Raw genomic sequence first — 21,641 nt, 5'->3', positions numbered from 1 at the left:
CTAGTGGTTAGAGCATTGGGCCAGTAACTGGAAGGTTTCTAGATCTGAATCCCCAAGCTGACAAGATAAAAATCTGTCGTTCTGCCCCTGAGGAAGAACGTTAACCCACTGTTCCATCAGGCGCCGAAGACGTGGAGGTCGATTGAAGGCAGCCCCCCCGCATCTCTCATTCAGAGGGGTGGGTTAAATGCAGGAAGGCACATTTCAGTTGAATACATTGTTGTACAACTGACTAGGTATCCCCCTTTCCCTATATAGGGAATCGGCCCTATGGCCCCTGGTCAAAATGATGGCACTATATAGGGAATCTGCCCTATGGCCCCTGGTCAAAATGATGGCACTATATAGGGAATCGGCCCTATGGCCCCTGGTCAAAATGATGGCACTATACAGGGAATCGGCCCTATGGCCCCTGGTCAAAATGATGGCACTATACAGGGAATCGGCCCTATGGCCCCTGGTCAAAATGATGGCACTATACAGGGAATCGGCCCTATGGCCCCTGGTCAAAATGATGGCACTATACAGGGAATCGGCCCTATGGCCCCTGGTCAAAATGATGGCACTATACAGGGAATCGGCCCTATGGCCCCTGGTCAAAATGATGGCACTATACAGGGAATCGGCCCTATGGCCCCTGGTCAAAATGATGGCACTATACAGGGAATCGGCCCTATGGCCCCTGGTCAAAATGATGGCACTATACAGGGAATCGGCCCTATGGCCCCTGGTCAAAATGATGGCACTATACAGGGAATCGGCCCTATGGCCCCTGGTCAAAATGATGGCACTATATAGGGAATCGGCCCTATGGCCCCTGGTCAAAATGATGGCACTATACAGGGAATCGGCCCTATGGCCCCTGGTCAAAATGATGGCACTATACAGGGAATCGGCCCTATGGCCCCTGGTCAAAATGATGGCACTATACAGGGAATCGGCCCTATGGCCCCTGGTCAAAATGATGGCACTATACAGGGAATCGGCCCTATGGCCCCTGGTCAAAATGATGGCACTATACAGGGAATCGGCCCTATGGCCCCTGGTCAAAATGATGGCACTATACAGGGAATCGGCCCTATGGCCCCTGGTCAAAATGATGGCACTATATAGGGAATCGGCCCTATGGCCCCTGGTCAAAATGATGGCACTATATAGGGAATCGGTTGCCATATGGGATGCAGTCAGAATGATGTAGGTGTGAATACTGTACAACAATAAAACCAAACATGAAACATACCAAATACAGGAACGGACTTGTATGTGGTTCTTCTTTTAGAAGAAGCCCAACTCCTAACCAACACGCCTCCACCGTGAACAAGTCATTTACATTTAAGCTGGAACGCAAGTTATGTAAACATACATTAACAGGAAACAACGTCATAGTACTGCAGAGACCATGTATGGCTCCAACACTTGAAAGAACTTCATAGTACTGCAGAGACCATGTATGGCTCCAACACTTGAAAGAACTTCATAGTACTGCAGAGACCATGTATGGCTCCAACACTTGAAAGAACTTCATAGTACTGCAGAGACCATGTATAGCTCCAACACTTGAAAGAACTTCATCGTACTGCAGAGACCATGTATAGCTCCAACACTTGAAAGAACTTCATAGTACTGCAGAGACCATGTATAGCTCCAACACTTGAAAGAACTTCATAGTACTGCAGAGACCATGTATAGCTCCAACACTTGAAAGAACTTCATCGTACTGCAGAGACCATGTATAGCTCCAACACTTGAAAGAACTTCATAGTACTGCAGAGACCATGTATAGCTCCAACACTTGAAACAACTTCATAGTACTGCAGAGACCATGTATAGCTCCAACACTTGAAACAACTTCATAGTACTGCAGAGACCATGTATAGCTCCAACACTTGAAAGAACTTCATTGTACTGCAGAGACCATGTATAGCTCCAACACTTGAAAGAACTTCATTGTACTGCAGAGACCATGTATAGCTCCAACACTTGAAAGAACTTCATAGTACTGCAGAGACCATGTATAGCTCCAACACTTGAAAGAACTTCATAGTACACTTGAAAGAACTTCTAGTACTGCAGAGACCATGTGCAGAGACCATGTATAGCTCCAACACTTGAAAGAACTTCATCGTACTGCAGAGACCATGTATGGCTCCAACACTTGAAAGAACTTCATCGTACTGCAGAGACCATGTATAGCTCCAACACTTGAAAGAACTTCATCATGTACTGCAGAGACCATGTACTGCAGAGCTGGCCAACACTTGAAAGAACTTCATAGTACTGCAGAGACCATGTATAGCTCCAACACTTGAAAGAACTTCATAGTACTGCAGAGACCATGTATAGCTCCAACACTTGAAAGAAAGAACTTCCAACACTTGAAAGAACTTCATCGTACTGCAGAGACCATGTATAGCTCCAACACTTGAAACAACTTCATCGTACTGCAGAGACCATGTATAGCTCCAACACTTGAAACAACTTCATCGTACATACTTCACAGTCTATGTTTAGCTTGATTCAGATAAATCTGTAATAAATACGAAGAGTCTGTATCTTAACATGGAATGATATCCTGACAATAAATCTGGCCTGGTCCTAAAATGACTAGCTAGATCCAAAGCAGGAGGAAGTAGATGTATACTCTGCAGGAATTTCAACAACAGCTCCCAAACTAAACCACCCACTGGGCTAAGAAGACAAACTAACCCACCCATTGGACTAAGAAGACAAACTAAACCACCCACTTGGCTAAGAAGACAAACTAACCCACCCATTGGACTAAGAAGACAAACTAAACCACCCATTGGGCTAAGAAGACAAACTAACCCACCTATTGGGCTAAGAAGACAAACTAAACCACCCACTGTGCTAAAACGATAAACTAAGAAGGCACAATAAGGCGTATGGGCTTAAAGAGCAACAATATTTTTTTTTTACATTTTAGGGACAAATCTTTTGAGGGACAGTTTCCCGGACCCAGATTAGTAGGTTTAGTCCTGGATTAAAAAGCAAAGAGCAATGAAGATTCTCCACTGAAAGTGCTATTAAATCCAGGATTAGGCTTAAACTGGGTTTGGGAAACTGGCACTTCACGTTTAGGGGGTCAGCTCCAACTGATCCTTCTTAGGGGTTACCATGGAGGAATGAGGGGGTCAGCTCCAACTGATCCTTCTTAGGGGTTACCATGGAGGAATGAGGGGGTCAGCTCCAACTGATCCTTCTTAGGGGTCACCATGGAGGAATGAGGGGGTCAGCTCCAACTGATCCTTCTTAGGGGTTACCATGGAGGAATGAGGGGGATCCCAGGGGTTCATGGAGGAATGAGGGGGTCAACTCCAACTGATCCTTCTATCAGATATGATATGATGGAGGAATGAGGGGGATGTGACTATCAGATATGATATGATGTGATGTGCGTAAAGGGAGCACATTGTCCCTCAACTGTCCTGGAATCTTCTGTTTGGCTCGAAGCTCTTCCGCTCCTTATTCCTCCTCGTCCACCGGTCTGACTGCCAGGTAGAGGGAGCTGAGTGTCTGTAATCTGACTGTCGGGTAGAGGGAGCTGAGTGTCTAATCTGACTGCCGGGTAGAGGGAGCTGAGTGTCTGTAATCTGACTGCCGGGTAGAGGGAGCTGAGTGTCTGTAATCTGACTGCCAGGTAGAGGGAGCTGAGTGTCTAATCTGACTGCCAGGTAGAGGGAGCTGAGTGTCTGTAATCTGACTGCCAGGTAGAGGGAGCTGAGTGTCTAATCTGACTGCCAGGTAGAGGGAGCTGAGTGTCTGTAATCTGACTGCCAGGTAGAGGGAGCTGAGTGTCTAATCTGACTGCCAGGTAGAGGGAGCTGAGTGTCTGTAATCTGACTGCCAGGTAGAGGGAGCTGAGTGTCTAATCTGACTGCCAGGCAGAGGGAGCTGAGTGTCTGTAATCTGACTGCCAGGCGGAGGGAGCTGAGTGTCTAATCTGACTGCCAGGCGGAGGGAGCTGAGTGTCTAATCTGACTGCCAGGCGGAGGGAGCTGAGTGTCTGTAATCTGACTGCCAGGAAGAGGGGGCTGAGTGTTTCTGTAATCTGACTGCCAGGTGGAGGGAGCTGAGTGTCTGTAATCTGAGTGCCAGGTGGGAGCTGAGTGTCTGTAATCTGACTGCCAGGAAGAGGGAGCTGAGTGTTTCTGTAGTCTGACTGCCAGGTAGAGGGAGCTGAGTGTTTCTGTAGTCTGACTGCCAGGTAGAGGGAGCTGAGTGTCTAATCTGACTGCCAGGTAGAGGGAGCTGAGTGTTTCTATAGTCTGACTGCCAGGTAGAGGGAGCTGAGTGTTTCTATAGTCTGACTGCCAGGTAGAGGGAGCTGAGTATCTGTAGTCTGACTGCCAGGTAGAGGGAGCTGAGTGTTTCTGTAGTCTGACTGCCAGGAAGAGGGGGCTGAGTGTTTCTGTAGTCTGACTGCCAGGTAGAGGGAGCTGAGTATCTGTAGTCTGACTGCCAGGTAGAGTGAGCTGAGTGTTTCTGTAGTCTGACTGCCAGGTAGAGGGAGCTGAGTATCTGTAGTCCGACTGCCAGGTGGAGGGAGCTGAGTGTTTCTGTAGTCTGACTGCCAGGTGGAGGGAGCTGAGTGTTTCTGTAGTCTGACTGCCAGGTGGAGGGAGCTGAGTGTTTCTGTAGTCTGACTGCCAGGTGGAGGGAGCTGAGTGTTTCTGTAGTCTGACTGCCAGGTGGAGGGAGCTGAGTGTTTCTGTATAGAGAAGAGAGGAGAGAAACAGAACACACCACCAGTCCCAGGAGCACATGGATTCCTATAACACCAAGTCAATCAACAACAGCATGGCATAGGTTCTCACACAAAACATTCATATTGAGAGGTAACCGAGTTGATTCAGTGAGCTATACTTGTGAGATGAGCAGCCTAGTTTCCCCTGGCAGAGCTGAGTGTTTCATAGAGAAAATGTGAAACAGAACACACCACCAAAAGCCAAGTCAATTTGACTAGCTGGTCAGAGCACACAAGGTTTGGTTCTGAGAGGTTCTGAGTTGATTCAGTGAGCCAAACCTTGACTAGCTGGTCAGAGCACACAAGGTTTGGTTCTGGGTTCTAAACAGTAGTAGCCAAACCTTTGACTAGCTGGTCAGAGCACACAAGGTTTGGTTCTGGGTTCTGACAGTAGTAGCCAAACCTTTGACTAGCTGGTCAGAGCACACAAGGTTTGGTTCTGGGTTCTGACAGTAGTAGCCAAACCTTTGACTAGCTGGTCAGAGCACACAAGGTTTGGTTCTGGGTTCTGACAGTAGTAGCCAAACCTTTGACTAGCTGGTCAGAGCACACAAGGTTTGGTTCTGGGTTCTGACAGTAGTAGCCAAACCTTTGACTAGCTGGTCAGAGCACACAAGGTTTGGTTCTGGGTTCTGACAGTAGTAGCCAAACCTTTGACTAGCTGGTCAGAGCACACAAGGTTTGGTTCTGGGTTCTGACAGTAGTAGCCAAACCTTTGACTAGCTGGTCAGAGCACACAAGGTTTGGTTCTGGGTTCTGACAGTAGTAGCCAAACCTTTGACTAGCTGGTCAGAGCACACAAGGTTTGGTTCTGGGTTCTGACAGTAGTAGCCAAACCTTTGACTAGCTGGTCAGAGCACACAAGGTTTGGTTCTGGGTTCTGACAGTAGTAGCCAAACCTTTGACTAGCTGGTCAGAGCACACAAGGTTTGGTTCTGGGTTCTGACAGTAGTAGGCAAACCTTTGACTAGCTGGTCAGAGCACACAAGGTTTGGTTCTGGGTTCTGACAGTAGTAGCCAAACCTTTGACTAGCTGGTCAGAGCACACAAGGTTTGGTTCTGGGTTCTGACAGTAGTAGCCAGACCTTTGAGTAGCACGGACATCATGGGTTCAATATCCGGTCGTGACAAAAAACAGAGAACAATTTCTTTAAAAAAGGACAGACCATATTTTATTGCCAAACCAACATATCATAAAACACAAAGAAATAAAAAACAGACAACCAGCCAGCCGTCAGTTCACAAAACCAACCTGAGCTGTTGGATCAAGCTTCCACCCAATTGGATAACCTATACTCACAGTATGTTACAAGATATTTTGTTAGCAAGAGATTAAACAAAGTGTGAATTGTCATTAAGATTAGTACATTTACCTACAGTAAGTACTAGGGGTGTTATACAATAACTACTAATATTTTCTAGACAGCTACAGAGACAAAACTATATAAAAACGGCATTGTTTTGCCTCTATAACAGACCCTCATCCCTTGCGAACGTATACTGCCAGAAGGGGGAGCAATGATAATATCAGCTCAATGCAGAGCCATACAGAGTTAAGTATCTTCAGAGATGTTATAAACTTCTAAATAACATGAAGGTTGCTAAAAAAAAATGAAGCACCTGTAACAACTTTATTATCTCAACATTAAAAACAGAGATATTAAGGACTTCTCCTATTGATCTGTACCAACCAGAAATCTATGGCACAAACTCACTAAAAATGTTGTCCCTTTTCTCTCAGAGATATCCCGTTCTTTCAAACAAAATGTTAACCCTTTTCTTTCCAAGTCCCTTCACAGGATCCATCACCTCCAACAGATGGGGTGTCGTGCAGCAGTGCGTTCGTCACAGCAGGGTTGTATTCAGGCCTTTGAGGGAAGCCTTCAGCCTTTCTCCTGTCTTTGTCATGAGACCCTCTCCCTATGACATGTAATCTGACCCTTGCCATAGACCACGGCCCCTATAGTAACAAAGGGGCCTTGTCACACAGACCTCCCTTCCACCCCCAGCCGGGGCAGGTGGACCCTAGGAACCCCCTCTGATTGGTTAGTTTTCTAAGAAGTCCTAAGGGGGGCGGCCTCCATTGTTGAGGCCTTTCTGCCTCCCGTGAGAAAAGGCCCTGAGGTCAGAGAGAAGAACTGCAAACTCACACGTCTGGCACCATGGCAACCAGATGTGAGGGACTGTACCCATGGTAACCGATTATAATCCCAAAGTAGTCCCTAACCAAGTAGTCCCTAACCAAGTAGTCCCTAACCAAGTAGTTCCTAACCAAGTAGTCCCTAACCAAGTAGTTCCTAACCAAGTAGTCCCTAACCAAGTAGTCCCTAACCAAGTAGTTCCTAACCAAGTAGTCCCTAACCAAGTAGTTCCTAACCAAGTAGTCCCTAACCAAGTAGTCCCTAACCAAGTAGTCCCTAACCAAGTAGTTCCTAACCAAGTAGTCCCTAACCAAGTAGTCCCTAACCAAGAGAGTCAGTGGGACATTTATAACTGAATACTTTTGTCAAATAAAATGATCTTTGTTATATTACTAGGTAGGTTTTTACATGTGATTTACGTTTTAAAAAGTGAAGAAAACATGAAGGCACACTAACTGCAGTATGTGAGGAACATTACTTTACAAACCCATGATAAAATACACATGGGAGAATAACAAAAATACAGAAAACTTCTAACTTGAAGAAGACAGCTTCAGAGCAAAGTAAATATAACAGGAAAATAACAGTGTGACAAAGCAGTAGACTAAGGTAGTATACGTCTGGGTTTCGACCAAACCACCCATGGTGCTACCAAGACACAGTACATGGAAAAATTGGTGGGCCGTGAAGAGAAAAATGGAAGGAATAGGAATCGTTCAAGGAATCAATCACTCAAGTTCAAAGAATCAACTCCACCGGTGGTGTTGAGGATAGGCAGAGGGGTGTTAGGGAGTCATACTGTCCCCTCTGGGTGTCTCTGTGTCGGATTGGGAGACAGGAAGTGGAGAGTCTTAACACCGTGTGCCTATGCCCTTTCTCCCCAGGTACCGCAGCACCGCAAAGTTATAGGTGGTGGACACCATGTAGGTGAGCTAGAGAGAGATGGAGAGAGAGAGAGAGACAGAGAGAGAGGGAAAGAGGGCACCTATTAGTTCATCAAGTCACCTATTATGTTCATCAAGGTCAAAGAGACAGATAAGATCAAGGAATGATCATCAAGGTCACCTATTATGTTCATCAAGGTCCCATTTCATGCACCTATTATGATCATCAAGGTCACCTATTATGTTCATCAAGGTCACCTATTATGATCATCAAGGTCACCTATTATGATCATCAAGGTCCAAGGTCACCTATTATGTTCATCAAGGTCCATGACAATCTCAGTATAATTCTGATCTACAGTAGGCTACATTAACAGTGTACTGACATGGTAATGTAACTATGGGATCTTCCCAGCAGGAAAAGTACCAGCCGTTATGACGCTATTAGGGTATTTCTATCATCAGAATCAGCTGAGAACTCAAAGTGAAAAGAACAGAGAGCTACAGTGAGACTCAGTCATGGAGGCCTGACATTCTGTCATTCCTGAACACCTACTCTGACTATGTCACATGGGACACAACTCTATTGTAAAGCTGTAACCAATCTGCTCCCAGTGTAGAGATTAGGGCGGGGTCACTCACCAGAGCCAAGAGTGTGATGCCAGCCCCGGCAAACGCTGCGATGTACAGGTCGTAGGTCACACGGAACTGTAAAAGTACAAATCAGAGTCAGAGATTATCATGTGTCATTGTGGAAATAATGTCAGGGACGTTAACAATTCTAGACTCTAGAGACGCATTGCTTTTAACACGTCTGCCAAGTTCTATCATGAGAGACTGTATGACTGACCTCTCTGGTTTTGCAGACAGTGGACAGTGTCATTCCACAAGCTTTGCCTGGCAACGCATTCCATGGTAAGAGCCCTGAAAGAGATTACAAATATATACACATATCCCATTCCCTGCTCTAAAATGTCTGCTTTCACAGTTGGTAATGTCAGGGTCTGGTAAGGTACGGTCTGGTATGGTCTGGTAAGGTACGGTCTGGTAAGGTATGGTCTGGTACGGTCCGGTCTGGTACGGTCCGGTCCGGTCTGGTACGGTATGTTCTGGAACGGTCTGGCATGGTAAGTAACGTTCTGATACGGTATGGTACAGGTATGTTCTGGTACGGTATGGTCTGTTACGGTCTGGTAAGGTAAAGTCTTGTACGGTAGGGTCTGGTATGTTCTGGTACATTATGGTCTGGTAAGGTACGGTCTGATTGGTGGAGCGCTGCAGAGATGGTTGTCCTTCTGGAAGGTTCTCCCAACTCCACCAGAGGAACTCTGGAGCTCTGTCAGAGTGACCATCGGGTTCTTGGTCACCTCCCTGACCAAGGCCCTTCTCCCCTGATTGCTCATTTTGTCCGGGCGGCCAGCTCTAGGAAGAGTCTTGGTGGATCCAAACTTCTTCCATTTAAGTATGACGGAGGCCACTGTGTTCTTGGGGACCTTCAATGCTGCAGACATTTTTTGGTATCCTTCCCCAGATCTGTCTCTGACCTCTACGGACGATTCCTTCGACCTCATGGCTTGGTGTTTTGCTCTGACATTCCCTGTCAACTGTAGGACCTTATATAGACACCTTTCCAAATCATGTTCAACCAATTGAATTTACCACAGGTGGACTCCAATCAAGTTGTAGAAACAGCTCAAAGATGATCAATGGAAACAGGATGCACCTGAGCTCAATTTGGAGCCTCAGAGCAGATGGTCTGAATACTTATGTGAATGTGATGTTTTATTATACATTTACAAAAAATATAATCCATTTCAGAATAAGGTAACAAAATGTGGAATTAGTCAAAGGGGACTGAATACCGAACGCACTGTATGTCCCCATATGAATGAACATAGCAGATGATATAGTGAGGTGATGTTCTCTGTCCTTACCGTACTGCCTGGCGTCAATACAGAGCTGGTTGATGCTAGCTGGGGTCTCAGTCAGGACGGTGATGGTGTGGCAGGTAGCATCCATGTTGTAGAAGAAATAGACAGGCAAGGCAGAGAAGGCAAACACCAACAGCCACACCACTGCCAGAAGGTACGTTATCAATATAAACTGCAAATGAAGAGAGAGATTCATGTTGAGATATTATGAATTTTAACAGGCCAAAATTGAATCGAGAAGTGCAACTTTCACAGGTTTGAGCTTTCATCTCCACCCTCACTCTCTTACCTCTATCCCACTAGACTCAGCCCCACTATACCTTCACACCATCCTCTCAACTACCTCCTCACCCAGCCTTCCTCCATCCTCATCTTCTTACCTCCACACCATCCACACCCTGTTACCATCACCCCTCCACCCTGTTACCATCACCCCTCCACCCCAGCCTGTTACCATCACACCTCCACCCCAGCCTGTTACCATCACCCTCCACCCCAGCCTGTTACATCACCCCTCCACCCTGTTACCATCACCCCTCCACCCTGTTACCATCACCCCTCCACCCTGTTACCATCACCCCAGCCTGTTACCATCACCCCTCCACCCTGTTACCATCACCCCTCCACCCTGTTACCATCACCCCTCCACCCCAGCCTGTTACCATCACCCCAGCCTGTTACCATCACCCCTCCACCCCAGCCTGTTACCATCACCCCTCCACCCCAGCCTGTTACCATCACCCCTCCACCACAGCCTGTTACCATCACCCCTCCAGCCTGTTACCATCACCCCTCCACCACAGCCTGTTACCATCACCCCTCCACCACAGCCTGTTACCATCACCCCTCCACCACAGCCTGTTACCATCACCCCTCCACCACAGCCTGTTACCATCACCCCTCCACCACAGCCTGTTACCATCACCCCTCCAGCCTGTTACCATCACCCCTCCACCACAGCCTGTTACCATCACCCCTCCAGCCTGTTACCATCACCCCTCCAGCCTGTTACCATCACCCCTCCAGCCTGTTACCATCACCCCTCCACCCCAGCCTGTTACCATCACCCCACCACCCTATTACCATCACCCCTCCACCGCAGCCTGTTACCATCACCCCACCACCCTATTACCATCACCCCTCCACCCCAGCCTGTTACCATCACCCCTCCACCCCAGCCTGTTACCATCACACCTCCACCCCAGCCTGTTACCATCACCCCTCCACCCCAGCCTATTACCATCACCCCTCCACCCCAGCCTGTTACCATCACCCCTCCACCCCAGCCTGTTACCATCACCCCTCCACCCCAGCCTGTTACCATCACACCTCCACCCCAGCCTGTTACCATCACACCTCCACCCCAGCCTGTTACCATCACACCTCCACCCCAGCCTGTTACCATCACACCTCCTCCCCCAGCCTGTTACCATCACACCTCCACCCCAGCCTGTTACCATCACCCTTCCACCATTTCCCCCACTCTCTCACCGTGCTACTAAGACATCGTCCACACAGGGTGCTCCTGAACTCTCCAAAGGTCTGCTTCGCGGCGCTGGTGGTGTAGAATCCCTCCGCCAGCAGTACGATGCAGTAGAGGAAGAAGAATGAAGCCAAGCCATAGATAACATACTGGAAGTACTGGATACTAGGAGGGTGAAGGAAGAGGAGGGTGAAGGAAGAGGGGCAGGGGGTGAAGGAAGAGGAGGGTGAAGGAAGAGGAGGGTGAAGGAAGAGGGGCAGGATGGTGAAGGAAGAGGGGCAGGATGGTGAAGGAAGAGGGGCAGGATGGTGAAGAAAGGAGGGGCAGGATGGTGAGGGAAGAGGAGGGGCAGGATGGTGAGGGAAGAGGAGGGGCAGGGGGTGAAGGAAGAGGAGGGTGAAGGAAGAGGAGGGTGAAGGAAGAGGAGGGGCAGGATGGTGAAGAAAGAGGAGGGGCAGGATGGTGAAGAAAGAGGAGGGGCAGGATGGTGAAGAAAGAGGAGGGGCAGGATGGTGAAGAAAGAGGAGGGGCAGGATGGTGAAGGAAGAAGAGGGGCAGGATGGTGAAGGAAGAGGAGTGTCAGGGGATAAGGAAGAGGAGTGTCAGGGCATAAGGAAGAGGGGCAGGAGGGTGAAGGAAGAGGGGCAGGGGGTGAAGGAAGAGGGGGCAGGGGGTGAAGGAAGAGGGGGCAGGAGAGTGAAGGAAGAGGGGGCAGGAGGGTGAAGGAAGAGGGGGCAGGAGGGTGAAGGAAGAGGGGGCAGGAGGGTGAAGGAAGAGGGGGCAGGAGGGTGAAGGAAGAGGGGGCAGGAGGGTGAAGGAAGAGGGGGCAGGAGGGTGAAGGAAGAGGGGGCAGGAGGGTGAAGGAAGAGGGGGCAGGAGGGTGAAGGAAGAGGAGGGGCAGGGGAGTGAAGGAAGAGGGGGGCAGGAGGGTGAAGGAAGAGGAGGGGCAGGAGGGTGAAGGAAGAGGGGGCAGGAGGGTGAAGGAAGAGGGGGCAGGAGGGTGAAGGAAGAGGGGGCAGGAGGGTGAAGGAAGAGGAGGGGCAGGAGGGTGAAGGAAGAGGGGGCAGGAGGGTGAAGGAAGAGGAGGGGCAGGAGAGTGAAGGAAGAGGAGGGGCAGGGGAGTGAAGGAAGAGGAGGGGCAGGGGAGTGAAGGAAGAGGATGGGCAGGAGGGTCAAGGAAGAGGATGGTGAAAGAAAGAGGAGGGGCAGGAGGGTGAAGGAAGAGGATGGTGAAGAAAGAGGAGGGGCAGGGGAGTGAAGGAAGAGGAGGGGCAGGGGAGTGAAGGAAGAGGAGGGGCAGGGGAGTGAAGGAAGAGGAGGGGCAGGGGGTGAAGGAAGAGGAGGGGCAGGGGGTGAAGGAAGAGGAGGGGCAGGGGGTGAAGGAAAGGAGGGGCAGGGGGTGAAGGGAGGAGGGGCAGGAGGGTGAAGGAAGAGGGGCAGGAGGGTGAAGGAAGAGGGGCAGGAGGGTGAAGGAAAGATGAGGGGCAGGAGAGAAGGAAAGATGAGGGGCAGGATGGTGAAGGAAGAGGAGGGTGAAGGAAGAGGCGGGGCAGGAGGGTGAAGGAAGAGGAGCAGGAGAGAAGGAAGAGGAGGGTCAGGAGGGTGAAGGAAGAGGAGGGTCAGGAGGGTGAAGGAAGAGGAGGGTCAGGAGGGTGAAGGAAGAGGAGGGTCAGGAGGGTGAAGGAAGAGGAGGGTGAAGGAGGAGGAGGGGCAGGAGAGTGAAGGAAGAGGGGGCAGGAGGGTGAAGGAAGAGGGGGCAGGAGGGTGAAGGAAGAGGGGGCAGGAGGGTGAAGGAAGAGGGGGCAGGAGGGTGAAGGAAGAGGGGGCAGGAGGGTGAAGGAAGAGGGGGCAGGAGGGTGAAGGAAGAGGGGGCAGGAGGGTGAAGGAAGAGGAGGGGCAGGAGGGTGAAGGATGAGGGGGGCAGGAGGGTGAAGGAAGAGGGGGCAGGAGGGTGAAGGACGAGGGGGGGAAGGAGGGTGAAGGACGAGGAGGGTCAGGAGGGTGAAGGACGAGGAGGGTCAGGAGGGTGAAGGACGAGGAGGGTCAGGAGGGTGAAGGACGAGGAGGGTCAGGAGGGTGAAGGACGAGGAGGGTCAGGAGGGTGAAGGATGATGGGCAGGAGAGAAGGAAGAGGGGCAGGAGAGAAGGAAGAGGAGGGGCAGGGGAGTGAAGGAAGAGGATGGGCAGGAGAGTGAAGGAAGAGGATGGGCAGGAGAGTGAAGGAAGAGGATGGGCAGGAGGGTGAAGGAAGAGGATGGGCAGGAGGGTGAAGGAAGAGGATGGGCAGGAGGGTGAAGGAAGAGGATGGGCAGGAGGGTGAAGGAAGAGGATGGGCAGGAGGGTGAAGGAAGAGGATGGGCAGGAGGGTGAAGGAAGAGGATGGGCAGGAGGATGAAGGAAGAGGATGGGCAGGAGAGAAGGAAGAGGAGGGTCAGGAGGGTGAAGGAAGAGGAGGGTCAGGATGGTAAAGGAAGAGGAGGGTCAGGAGGGTAAAGGAAGAGGAGGGTCAGGAGGGTAAAGGAAGAGGAGGGTCAGGAGGGTAAAGGAAGAGGAGGGTCAGGAGGGTAAAGGAAGAGGAGGGTCAGGAGGGTAAAGGAAGAGGAGGGTCAGGAGGGAAGGAAGAGGGGGGCAGGGGAGTGAAGGAAGAGGAGGGTGAAGGAAGAGGGGGCAGGAGGGTGAAGGAAGAGGGGGCAGGAGGGTGAAGGAAGAGGGGGCAGGAGGGTGAAGGAAGAGGAGGGGCAGGAGGGTGAAGGAAGAGGAGGGGCAGGAGGGTGAAGGAAAGAGGAGGGGCAGGATGGTGAAGGAAGAGGAGGGGCAGGAGGGTGAAGGATGAGGAGGGGCAGGAGGGTGAAGGATGAGGAGGGGCAGGAGGGTGAAGGATGAGGAGGGGCAGGAGGGTGAAGGAAGAGGAGGGGCAGGAGGGTGAAGGAAGAGGAGGGTCAGGAGGGAAGGAAGAGGAGGGTCAGGAGGGAAGGAAGAGGAGGGTCAGGAGGGAAGGAAGAGGAGGGTCAGGAGGGAAGGAAGAGGAGGGTCAGGAGGGGGAAGGAAGAGGAGGGTCAGGAGGGTGAAGGATGATGGCCAGGAGAGAAGGAAGAGGAGGGGCAGGAGAGAAGGAAGAGGAGGGTGAAGGAAGAGGAGGGGCAGGAGGGTGAAGGAAGGGGAGGGTCAGGAGGGTGAAGGACGAGGAGGGTCAGGAGGGAAGGAAGAGGAGGGTCAGGAGGGTGAAGGAAGAGGAGGGCCAGGAGGGAAGGAAGAGGAGGGTCAGGAGGGTGAAGGAAGAGGAGGGCCAGGAGAGAAGGAAGATGGCCAGGAGAGAAGGAAGAGGAGGGGCAGGAGAGAAGGAAGAGGAGGGGCAGGAGAGAAGGAAGAGGAGGGGCAGGAGAGAAGGAAGAGGAGGGGCAGGAGAGAAGGAAGAGGAGGGGCAGGAGAGAAGGAGGGAAAAAAGTATTAGGACACATCACTACAGTAAGACATGATGATTAACATTAGGTCTACCATTAACAGTAGGTCTACCATTAACAGTAGGTCTACCATTAACAGTAGGTCTACCATTAACAGTAGGTCTACCGTTAACATGAGGTCTACCGTTAACAGTAGGTCTACCGTTAACAGGAGGTCTACCGTTAACAGGAGGTCTACCATTAACATGAGGTCTACCATTAACATGAGGTCTACCATTAACAGTAGGTCTACCGTTAACAGTAGGTCTACCATTAACAGTAGGTCTACCATTAACATGAGGTCTACCATTAACAGTAGGTCTACCATTAACAGTAGGTCTACCGTTAACAGTAGGTCTACCGTTAACAGTAGGTCTACCGTTAACATGCGGTCTACCGTTAACATGCGGTCTACCGTTAACATCCGGTCTACCATTAACATGCGGTCTACCATTAACATGCGGTCTACCATTAACATGCGGTCTACCATTAACATGAGGTCTACCATTAACATGAGGTCTACCATTAACAGTAGGTCTACCATTAACATGAGGTCTACCATTAACAGTAGGTCTACCATTAACAGTAGGTCTACCGTTAACAGTAGGTCTACCATTAACAGTAGGTCTACCATTAACATGAGGTCTACCATTAACAGTAGGTCTACCATTAACAGTAGGTCTACCATTAACAGTAGGTCTACCGTTAACAGTAGGTCTACCGTTAACATGCGGTCTACCGTTAACATGCGGTCTACCGTTAACATGCGGTCTACCGTTAACATGCGGTCTACCATTAACATGAGGTCTACCATTAACATGAGGTCTACCATTAACAGTAGGTCTACCATTAACAGTAGGTCTACCATTAACATGAGGTCTACCATTAACAGTAGGTCTACCATTAACAGTAGGTCTACCATTAACAGTAGGTCTACCATTAACATGAGGTCTACCATTAACATGAGGTCTACCATTAACATGAGGTCTACCGTTAACATGAGGTCTACCATTAACAGTAGGTCTACCATTAACAGTAGGTCTACCGTTAACATGAGGTCTACCATTAACAGTAGGTCTACCATTAACAGTAGGTCTACCATTAACAGTAGGTCTACCATTAACATGAGGTCTACCATTAACAGTAGGTCTACCATTAACAGTAGGTCTACCATTAACATGAGGTCTACCATTAACATGAGGTCTACCATTAACAGTAGGTCTGCCGTTTAGTTCAATGTACTTATACAGCAGACTTAGGTCCTGGATCGCCAAAACTATTGAGGTTTTTGTTCCAGCCCAGCTATAACAAAGCCTAGGTCTTGGCCACCCATATTCTAATCAGTTGCAGGTATTCCTAGGGGGGTAGTTTAGGGATAAAGCAATAGCCTTTGAGCCACTCACAGGTAGGCCAGGGTAATGTAGTCCTGTAGGTTACGGGCGAAGTATGTCTCGATGAGTCTCTCCGTCTCAGTGAGGGCCTGGTGACCACAGCCACAGAACAGAGCGATCCCAGAGAAACACAGCAGAGTGGCCACCAGGGAGCAATATGGTACCCCTCCCAGGCACTTCATACAACAGTCATAACAACCTATAGGACAGGACATAACGACATAGGGGTTAATGTAGGGTTACATATGGGTTACCTCTAGAGAAGCATAGGGTAATCCTCCCAGGGAGTGGTAATGAACACACTGTGACTAAATGGATGGATAAACAACTGTATACTGTAAGGATCTGGCTACAGTTAATACACTATCCAGCTGTGGTCGTAAAATCTCTCATCCCTGGGTTACTCTTTGTGGCTTTGGACTGCTCTGTTCCCTATGCACAGTAGTATTCAGTCGGTCAGCTAGCTACGGGCATTCTTCCCCAGAGTCATGTGCTGTGAATGGGCCCTTAGGATGTGAGGATCTGTCTGTCCCAAACCCAGCACGAACCCTGGCTCCAATCAGCGCTCACACCATGGAGAGTGGGAGAAAAGAGGGAGGACAGAGAAAGAGAGGCTGCTTGTGTGACTGCAGAGACAATGTTCTTTGTCCCGGTGCAGTGTGGGAAGACAAGGGCCACCAATGTCAAGCAAACAATAGCCTGAGCCACCTCCAGCACCCACACTGGGGTTTATAGGAGCAGAAGGCTTGTGACAACCACAGGGATATCCAATAGTCTGAGCCACCTCCAGCACCCACACTGGGGTTTATAGGAGCAGAAGGCTTGTGACAACCACAGGGATATCCAATAGCCTGAGCCACCTCCAGCACCCACACTGGGGTTTATAGGAGCAGAAGGCTTGTGACAACCAGAGGGATATCCAATAGTCTGAGCCACACTGGGGTTTATAGGAGCAGAAGGAGGCTTGTGACAACCACAGGGATATCCAATAGCCAGAGCCACACTGGGGTTTATAGGAGCAGAAGGAGGCTTGTGACAACCACAGGGATATCCAATAGCCAGAGCCACACTGGGGTTTATAGGAGCAGAAGGCTTGTGACAACCAGAGGGATATCCAATAGCCAGAGCCACACTGGGGTTTATAGGAGCAGAAGGAGGCTTGTGACAACCACAGGGATATCCAACAGCCAGAGCCACACTGGGGTTTATAGGAGCAGAAGGCTTGTGACAACCAGAGGGATATCCAACAGCCAGAGCCACACTGGGGTTTATAGGAGCAGAAGGAGGCTTGTGACAACCAGAGGGATATCCAACAGCCAGAGCCACACTGGGGTTTATAGGAGCAGAAGGAGGCTTGTGACAACCAGAGGGATATCCAATAGCCAGAGCCACACTGGGGTTTATAGGAGCAGAAGGCTTGTGACAACCAGAGGGATATCCAATAGCCAGAGCCACACTGGGGTTTATAGGAGCAGAAGGAGGCTTGTGACAACCAGAGGGATATCCAATAGCCAGAGCCACACTGGGGTTTATAGGAGCAGAAGGCTTGTGACAACCAGAGGGATATCCAATAGCCAGAGCCACACTGGGGTTTATAGGAGCAGAAGGCTTGTGACAACCAGAGGGATATCCAATAGCCAGAGCCACCTCCAGCACCCACACTGGGGTTTATAGGAGCAGAAGGCTTGTGACAACCAGAGGGATATCCAATAGTCTGTGGTGGAAGTGGGGAAAGGCAGGGGGAGATCACGCTCTCCCTCAGAACACTGGCTGGAGCTGGTACCATTATTACAGTTGGCACAGATGGCAGGAAGGGGCACCATGCACATGCACTCCGTGACTCCAGGGTTTTGTGTGTGTGTGTGTGTGTGTGTGTGTGTGTGTGTGTGTGTGTGTGTGTGTGTGTGTGTGTGTGTGTGTGTGTGTGTGTGTGTGTGTGTGTGTGTGTGTGTGTGTGTGTGTGTGTGATCAGGCTGTCTTCCAGGTTGCATAATCACTCCAGTGTGGAAATTAGTTTTATACCAATTAAAAATTTTGCCAATGAAAGAACACGGACTAAGAGCCAATTTATGGTTGATTGGAAAATGTGGTCGGAGACTCCGTATGGATGGTGTGTTGCAATTACGGAGACAGAGGCACGCAGAAGCCAAATTGAGCTTTGGACCGCATCTCCTTGCTCCTCTCAAATGTTGTAACAATGCGGAGGGCTCCATATAGTTCCGCATTGACATGATTAGTTGGCGGTGGGTGATGTCGAGATGTCCTGTATAAACACAAACTCACTTCCTTGACAACAGCTCCGCGAAGCGCAAGAAGTATAAATGCCCTGCCTTCTGCAGAGGCCGTATCACTTGAAATGCTTCACGACCCAATGCAGACGTAAGATTGACCATGAAGCGCCTTTTATAAACACACTGCCGAAAAGCCTCTTCTGTAACATGACTTGATATTCAGCACTTTACTTTTCAAGTCTCAACACCTATGTTCAAGCAATTTTGTTATTTTGACAAAATAGCAGGACTTATCTATCACATAGGAAGGAAAATAGCATAGTCACCCAGCAACAGGTGCAGGGGGTTTCTACCTAGTTTAAAACAATTCCACTTCTCTATTTGCACAATTCTAGCCTCAAAAAGTCCCCTCTCGAGAACTGCAGAGAGGAACTATACTAATAAAGACACGGACCTATTAGGGACCTCACAACTTATCATGGACATCACAGACCTTTATGCCCGAGAAGCGAGTGAAACAGGAACTGAAGCGCATTAGTGTTCAAATTGTTGCAAAGTGGCCTATAATTAATTCACTTGCTACTTTCCTAAAACCAATAGCACTTAGAACACGTTGGGTTGGGAAAAATGAAGACATTGTAAGTGAAAGACAATGCACTTCTGAAAAGTAGGCTAGTTTGTACCTCTCGAAAGCATTAAACAAATCACTTATCAGCACTTTTCATGCCAGCCATAATATCATTCCAAAGTCATTCAAAGAATACCAACGAAAATGTACACTTTGGTTGTGGTTGGTTGGCTATTAATAGCCATTTAGAGGTACCATAACAAATGTAGACGACTTACCCATGTTGTCTCTGGTAGGATTTGTGCTCAATACCGGGGTTCTGTGCTGCTTTCCACCCCAGCTGCTCGATGATATTATGCACGACTTGTCCTCAGCACCCGTATATCAATCTCAACTCGCTGTCTCTTTCTCTCTCTCTCCAACAATGAACAGACAGACCCGCTGATGGCTGAAAGTCGAATCTTAAAGAAACAATGTCGCTTTTCAATGAACTAGGGGTCCGCACTAGAACTGTCTGGATTCAAGACTGAGGATAATGAAGGTCAACTTCTCTCGCCTTTGGAGAAATGTACTTCAGTTCATTGTTAGTAAGCAGCACCACGTGCATTTGCATATCGTTGTGGTAGCATATCCAAGATGTCTTCCCAGAAAATATTCCACATTCTTTTCTTTCTTTCTTTTGTTTTCAAGTGTAGCCTAGTCTAATAGGCCTAGCAGTAGTGATGTAGGACTACTGCTTCATGGGATAATAAATAAAACAACAACCTACTGGCCTTGTACGAACCATCCTGATCTCGCTAGCTTACATTTTGTTTACGGGCTCCTAACCAATTGTGCTATTGTGTGTTTATTGTGTTATTTGTAACTTATTTTGTACATAATGTTTCTGCCACCATCTCTTATGACTGAAAATAGCTTCTAGATATCAGGACAGCGATGACTCACCTCATACTGGAAAAATATTTTTTCTTTAACGAGTGGATGCAAAGGATTTACTTCAGACACCCAACAAGGCCCAAATCACCGTCATTCTCAGGAAGAAAAGACAGATATCGGGGACGTAGGTCGGCGTGCCTTGTAAGGATCCGACGGCGAGTGAGTAATCCCCCTCTACCATCAGTCCTATTAGCCAACGTGCAATCATTGGATAACTAAATGGATGAGCTGTGATCAATACTATCCTACCAACGGGACAATAAAAACTGTGATATCTTATGTTTCACTGAGTCGTGGCTGAATGACGACATGGGTAACATACAGCTGGCTGTGTTTTTGTTTCATCGGCAAGACAGAACAGCTGCCTCCGGTAAGACAAGGGGTGGTGGTCTGTGTCTATTTGTAAATAACAGCTGGTGCACGAAATCTAATATTAAGGAAGTCTTGAGGTGCTGCTCACCTGAGGTAGAGTATCTCATGATAAGCTGTAGACCACACTATTTACCTATATTTCTCGTAGCTGTCTACATACTACCACAAACTGGATTTCACATGAGACTGGGAATACAGATATGCATCTGTTGGTCACAGATACCTAAAAGGTATGGGCGTGGATCATTAAACCAGTCAGTATCTGGTGGGACCATTTGCCACAAGCAGTGCGTCATCTCTTTCACATAGAGTTGATCAGGCTGTTGATTGTGGCCTGTGGAATGTTGTCCCACTCATCTTTAATGGCTGTGTGAAGTTGCTGGATATTTTCAGGAACTGGAACACGCTGTCATACACGTCGATCCAGAGCATCCTAAACATGCTCAATGGCTGACATGTCTGGAGAGTATGCAGGCCATGGAAGAACTGGGACATTTTCAGCTTTCCGGAATTGTGTATAGATCCTTGCGACAAGGGGGCCATATATTATCATGCTGAAACATGAGGTGATGGCGGTAGATGAATGGCACGGCTATGGGCCTCAGGATCTCGTCACGGTATCTCTGTGCATTCAAGTTGCAATCGATAAAATTAATTGTGTTCATTGCTTATGCCAGCCCATACCATAACCCCACCATTTTTTATTTTGCCTTTATTTAACTAGGCAAGTCAGTTAAGAAAAAATCTTATTTTCAATGACCGCCTAGGAACAGTGGGTTAGCTGCCTTGTTCAGGGGTAGAATGACAGTTTTACCTTGTCAGCTCGGGGATTCAATCTTGCAACCTTTCAGTTAATAGTCCAATGCTCTAACCACTAGGCCACCTGCCTCTAACCACTAGGCCACCTGCCTCTAACCACTAGGCTGCCTGCCTCTAACCACTAGGCTACCTGCCTCTAACCACTAGGCTACCCTGCCTCTAACCACTAGGCTACCTGCCTCTAACCACAAGGCTACCTGCCTCTAACCACTAGGCTACCATGCCTCTAACCACTAGGCTACCTTCCTCTAACCACTAGGCTACCCTGCCTCTAACCACTAGGCTACCTTCCTCTAACCACTAGGCTCCCTGCCTCTAACCACTAGGCTACCTGCCTCTAACCACTAGGCTACCTTCCTCTAACCACTAGGCTACCTGCCTCTAACCACTAGGCTACCTGCCTCTAACCACTAGGCTACCTGCCTCGAACCACTGTAGGCTACCTGCCTCTAACCACTAACACCCTGTATATAGCCTCCACATTGACTCTGTACCGTAACACCCTGTATATAGCCTCCACATTGACTCTGTACCGTAACACCCTGTATATAGCCTCCACATTGACTCTGTACCGGAACATCCTGTATATAGCCTCCACATTGACTCTGTATTGTAACACCCTGTATATAGCCTCCACATTGACTCTGTACCGTAACACCCTGTATATAGCCTCCACGTTG

At 49.0% G+C, this 21,641-nt stretch overlaps 1 protein-coding gene across 2 annotated transcripts; it reads right to left on the bottom strand.

The window, feature by feature from the left end:
* Positions 1-5,914: 5,914 nt before the first annotated feature.
* plp1a (proteolipid protein 1a) lies at positions 5,915-19,423 on the bottom strand. Of its 2 annotated transcripts, XM_046324432.1 has the most exons (7): positions 19,113-19,423; positions 16,048-16,234; positions 11,213-11,369; positions 9,725-9,893; positions 8,641-8,714; positions 8,433-8,498; positions 5,915-7,838 (listed from the first exon to the last, which is right to left on the bottom strand). In XM_046324432.1, exons 1-7 carry the CDS (start codon positions 19,114-19,116, stop codon positions 7,758-7,760), a joined length of 738 nt encoding a protein of 245 aa, XP_046180388.1. In that variant the 5' UTR covers positions 19,117-19,423; the 3' UTR covers positions 5,915-7,757. The 2 variants fall into 2 exon arrangements, with proteins under 2 accessions (XP_046180388.1, XP_046180387.1); XM_046324431.1 differs by lacking the exon at positions 19,113-19,423 and having other exon boundaries at positions 16,048-16,250.
* Between the last annotated feature and the right edge of the window lie 2,218 nt (positions 19,424-21,641).

This window comes from Oncorhynchus gorbuscha, linkage group LG23 (assembly GCF_021184085.1).
Source record: "Oncorhynchus gorbuscha isolate QuinsamMale2020 ecotype Even-year linkage group LG23, OgorEven_v1.0, whole genome shotgun sequence".
Lineage (NCBI taxonomy): Eukaryota > Metazoa > Chordata > Actinopteri > Salmoniformes > Salmonidae > Oncorhynchus > Oncorhynchus gorbuscha.
This window is presented reverse-complemented; position numbering and strand designations above follow the sequence as displayed.

Bases quoted from the DNA above. Each gene is read 5' to 3' on its own strand.
- plp1a (XM_046324431.1), bottom strand. From the start codon at position 16,250: ATGTCCTGTCCTATAGGTTGTTATGACTGTTGTATGAAGTGCCTGGGA. The intron at 9,894-11,212 runs GTGAGAGAGTGG...CTTCATTTGCAG, and splicing joins GACGATGTCTTAGTAGCACG to TTTATATTGATAACGTACCT. The intron at 8,715-9,724 runs GTAAGGACAGAG...AATCTCTTTCAG, and splicing joins TATTGACGCCAGGCAGTACG to GGCTCTTACCATGGAATGCG.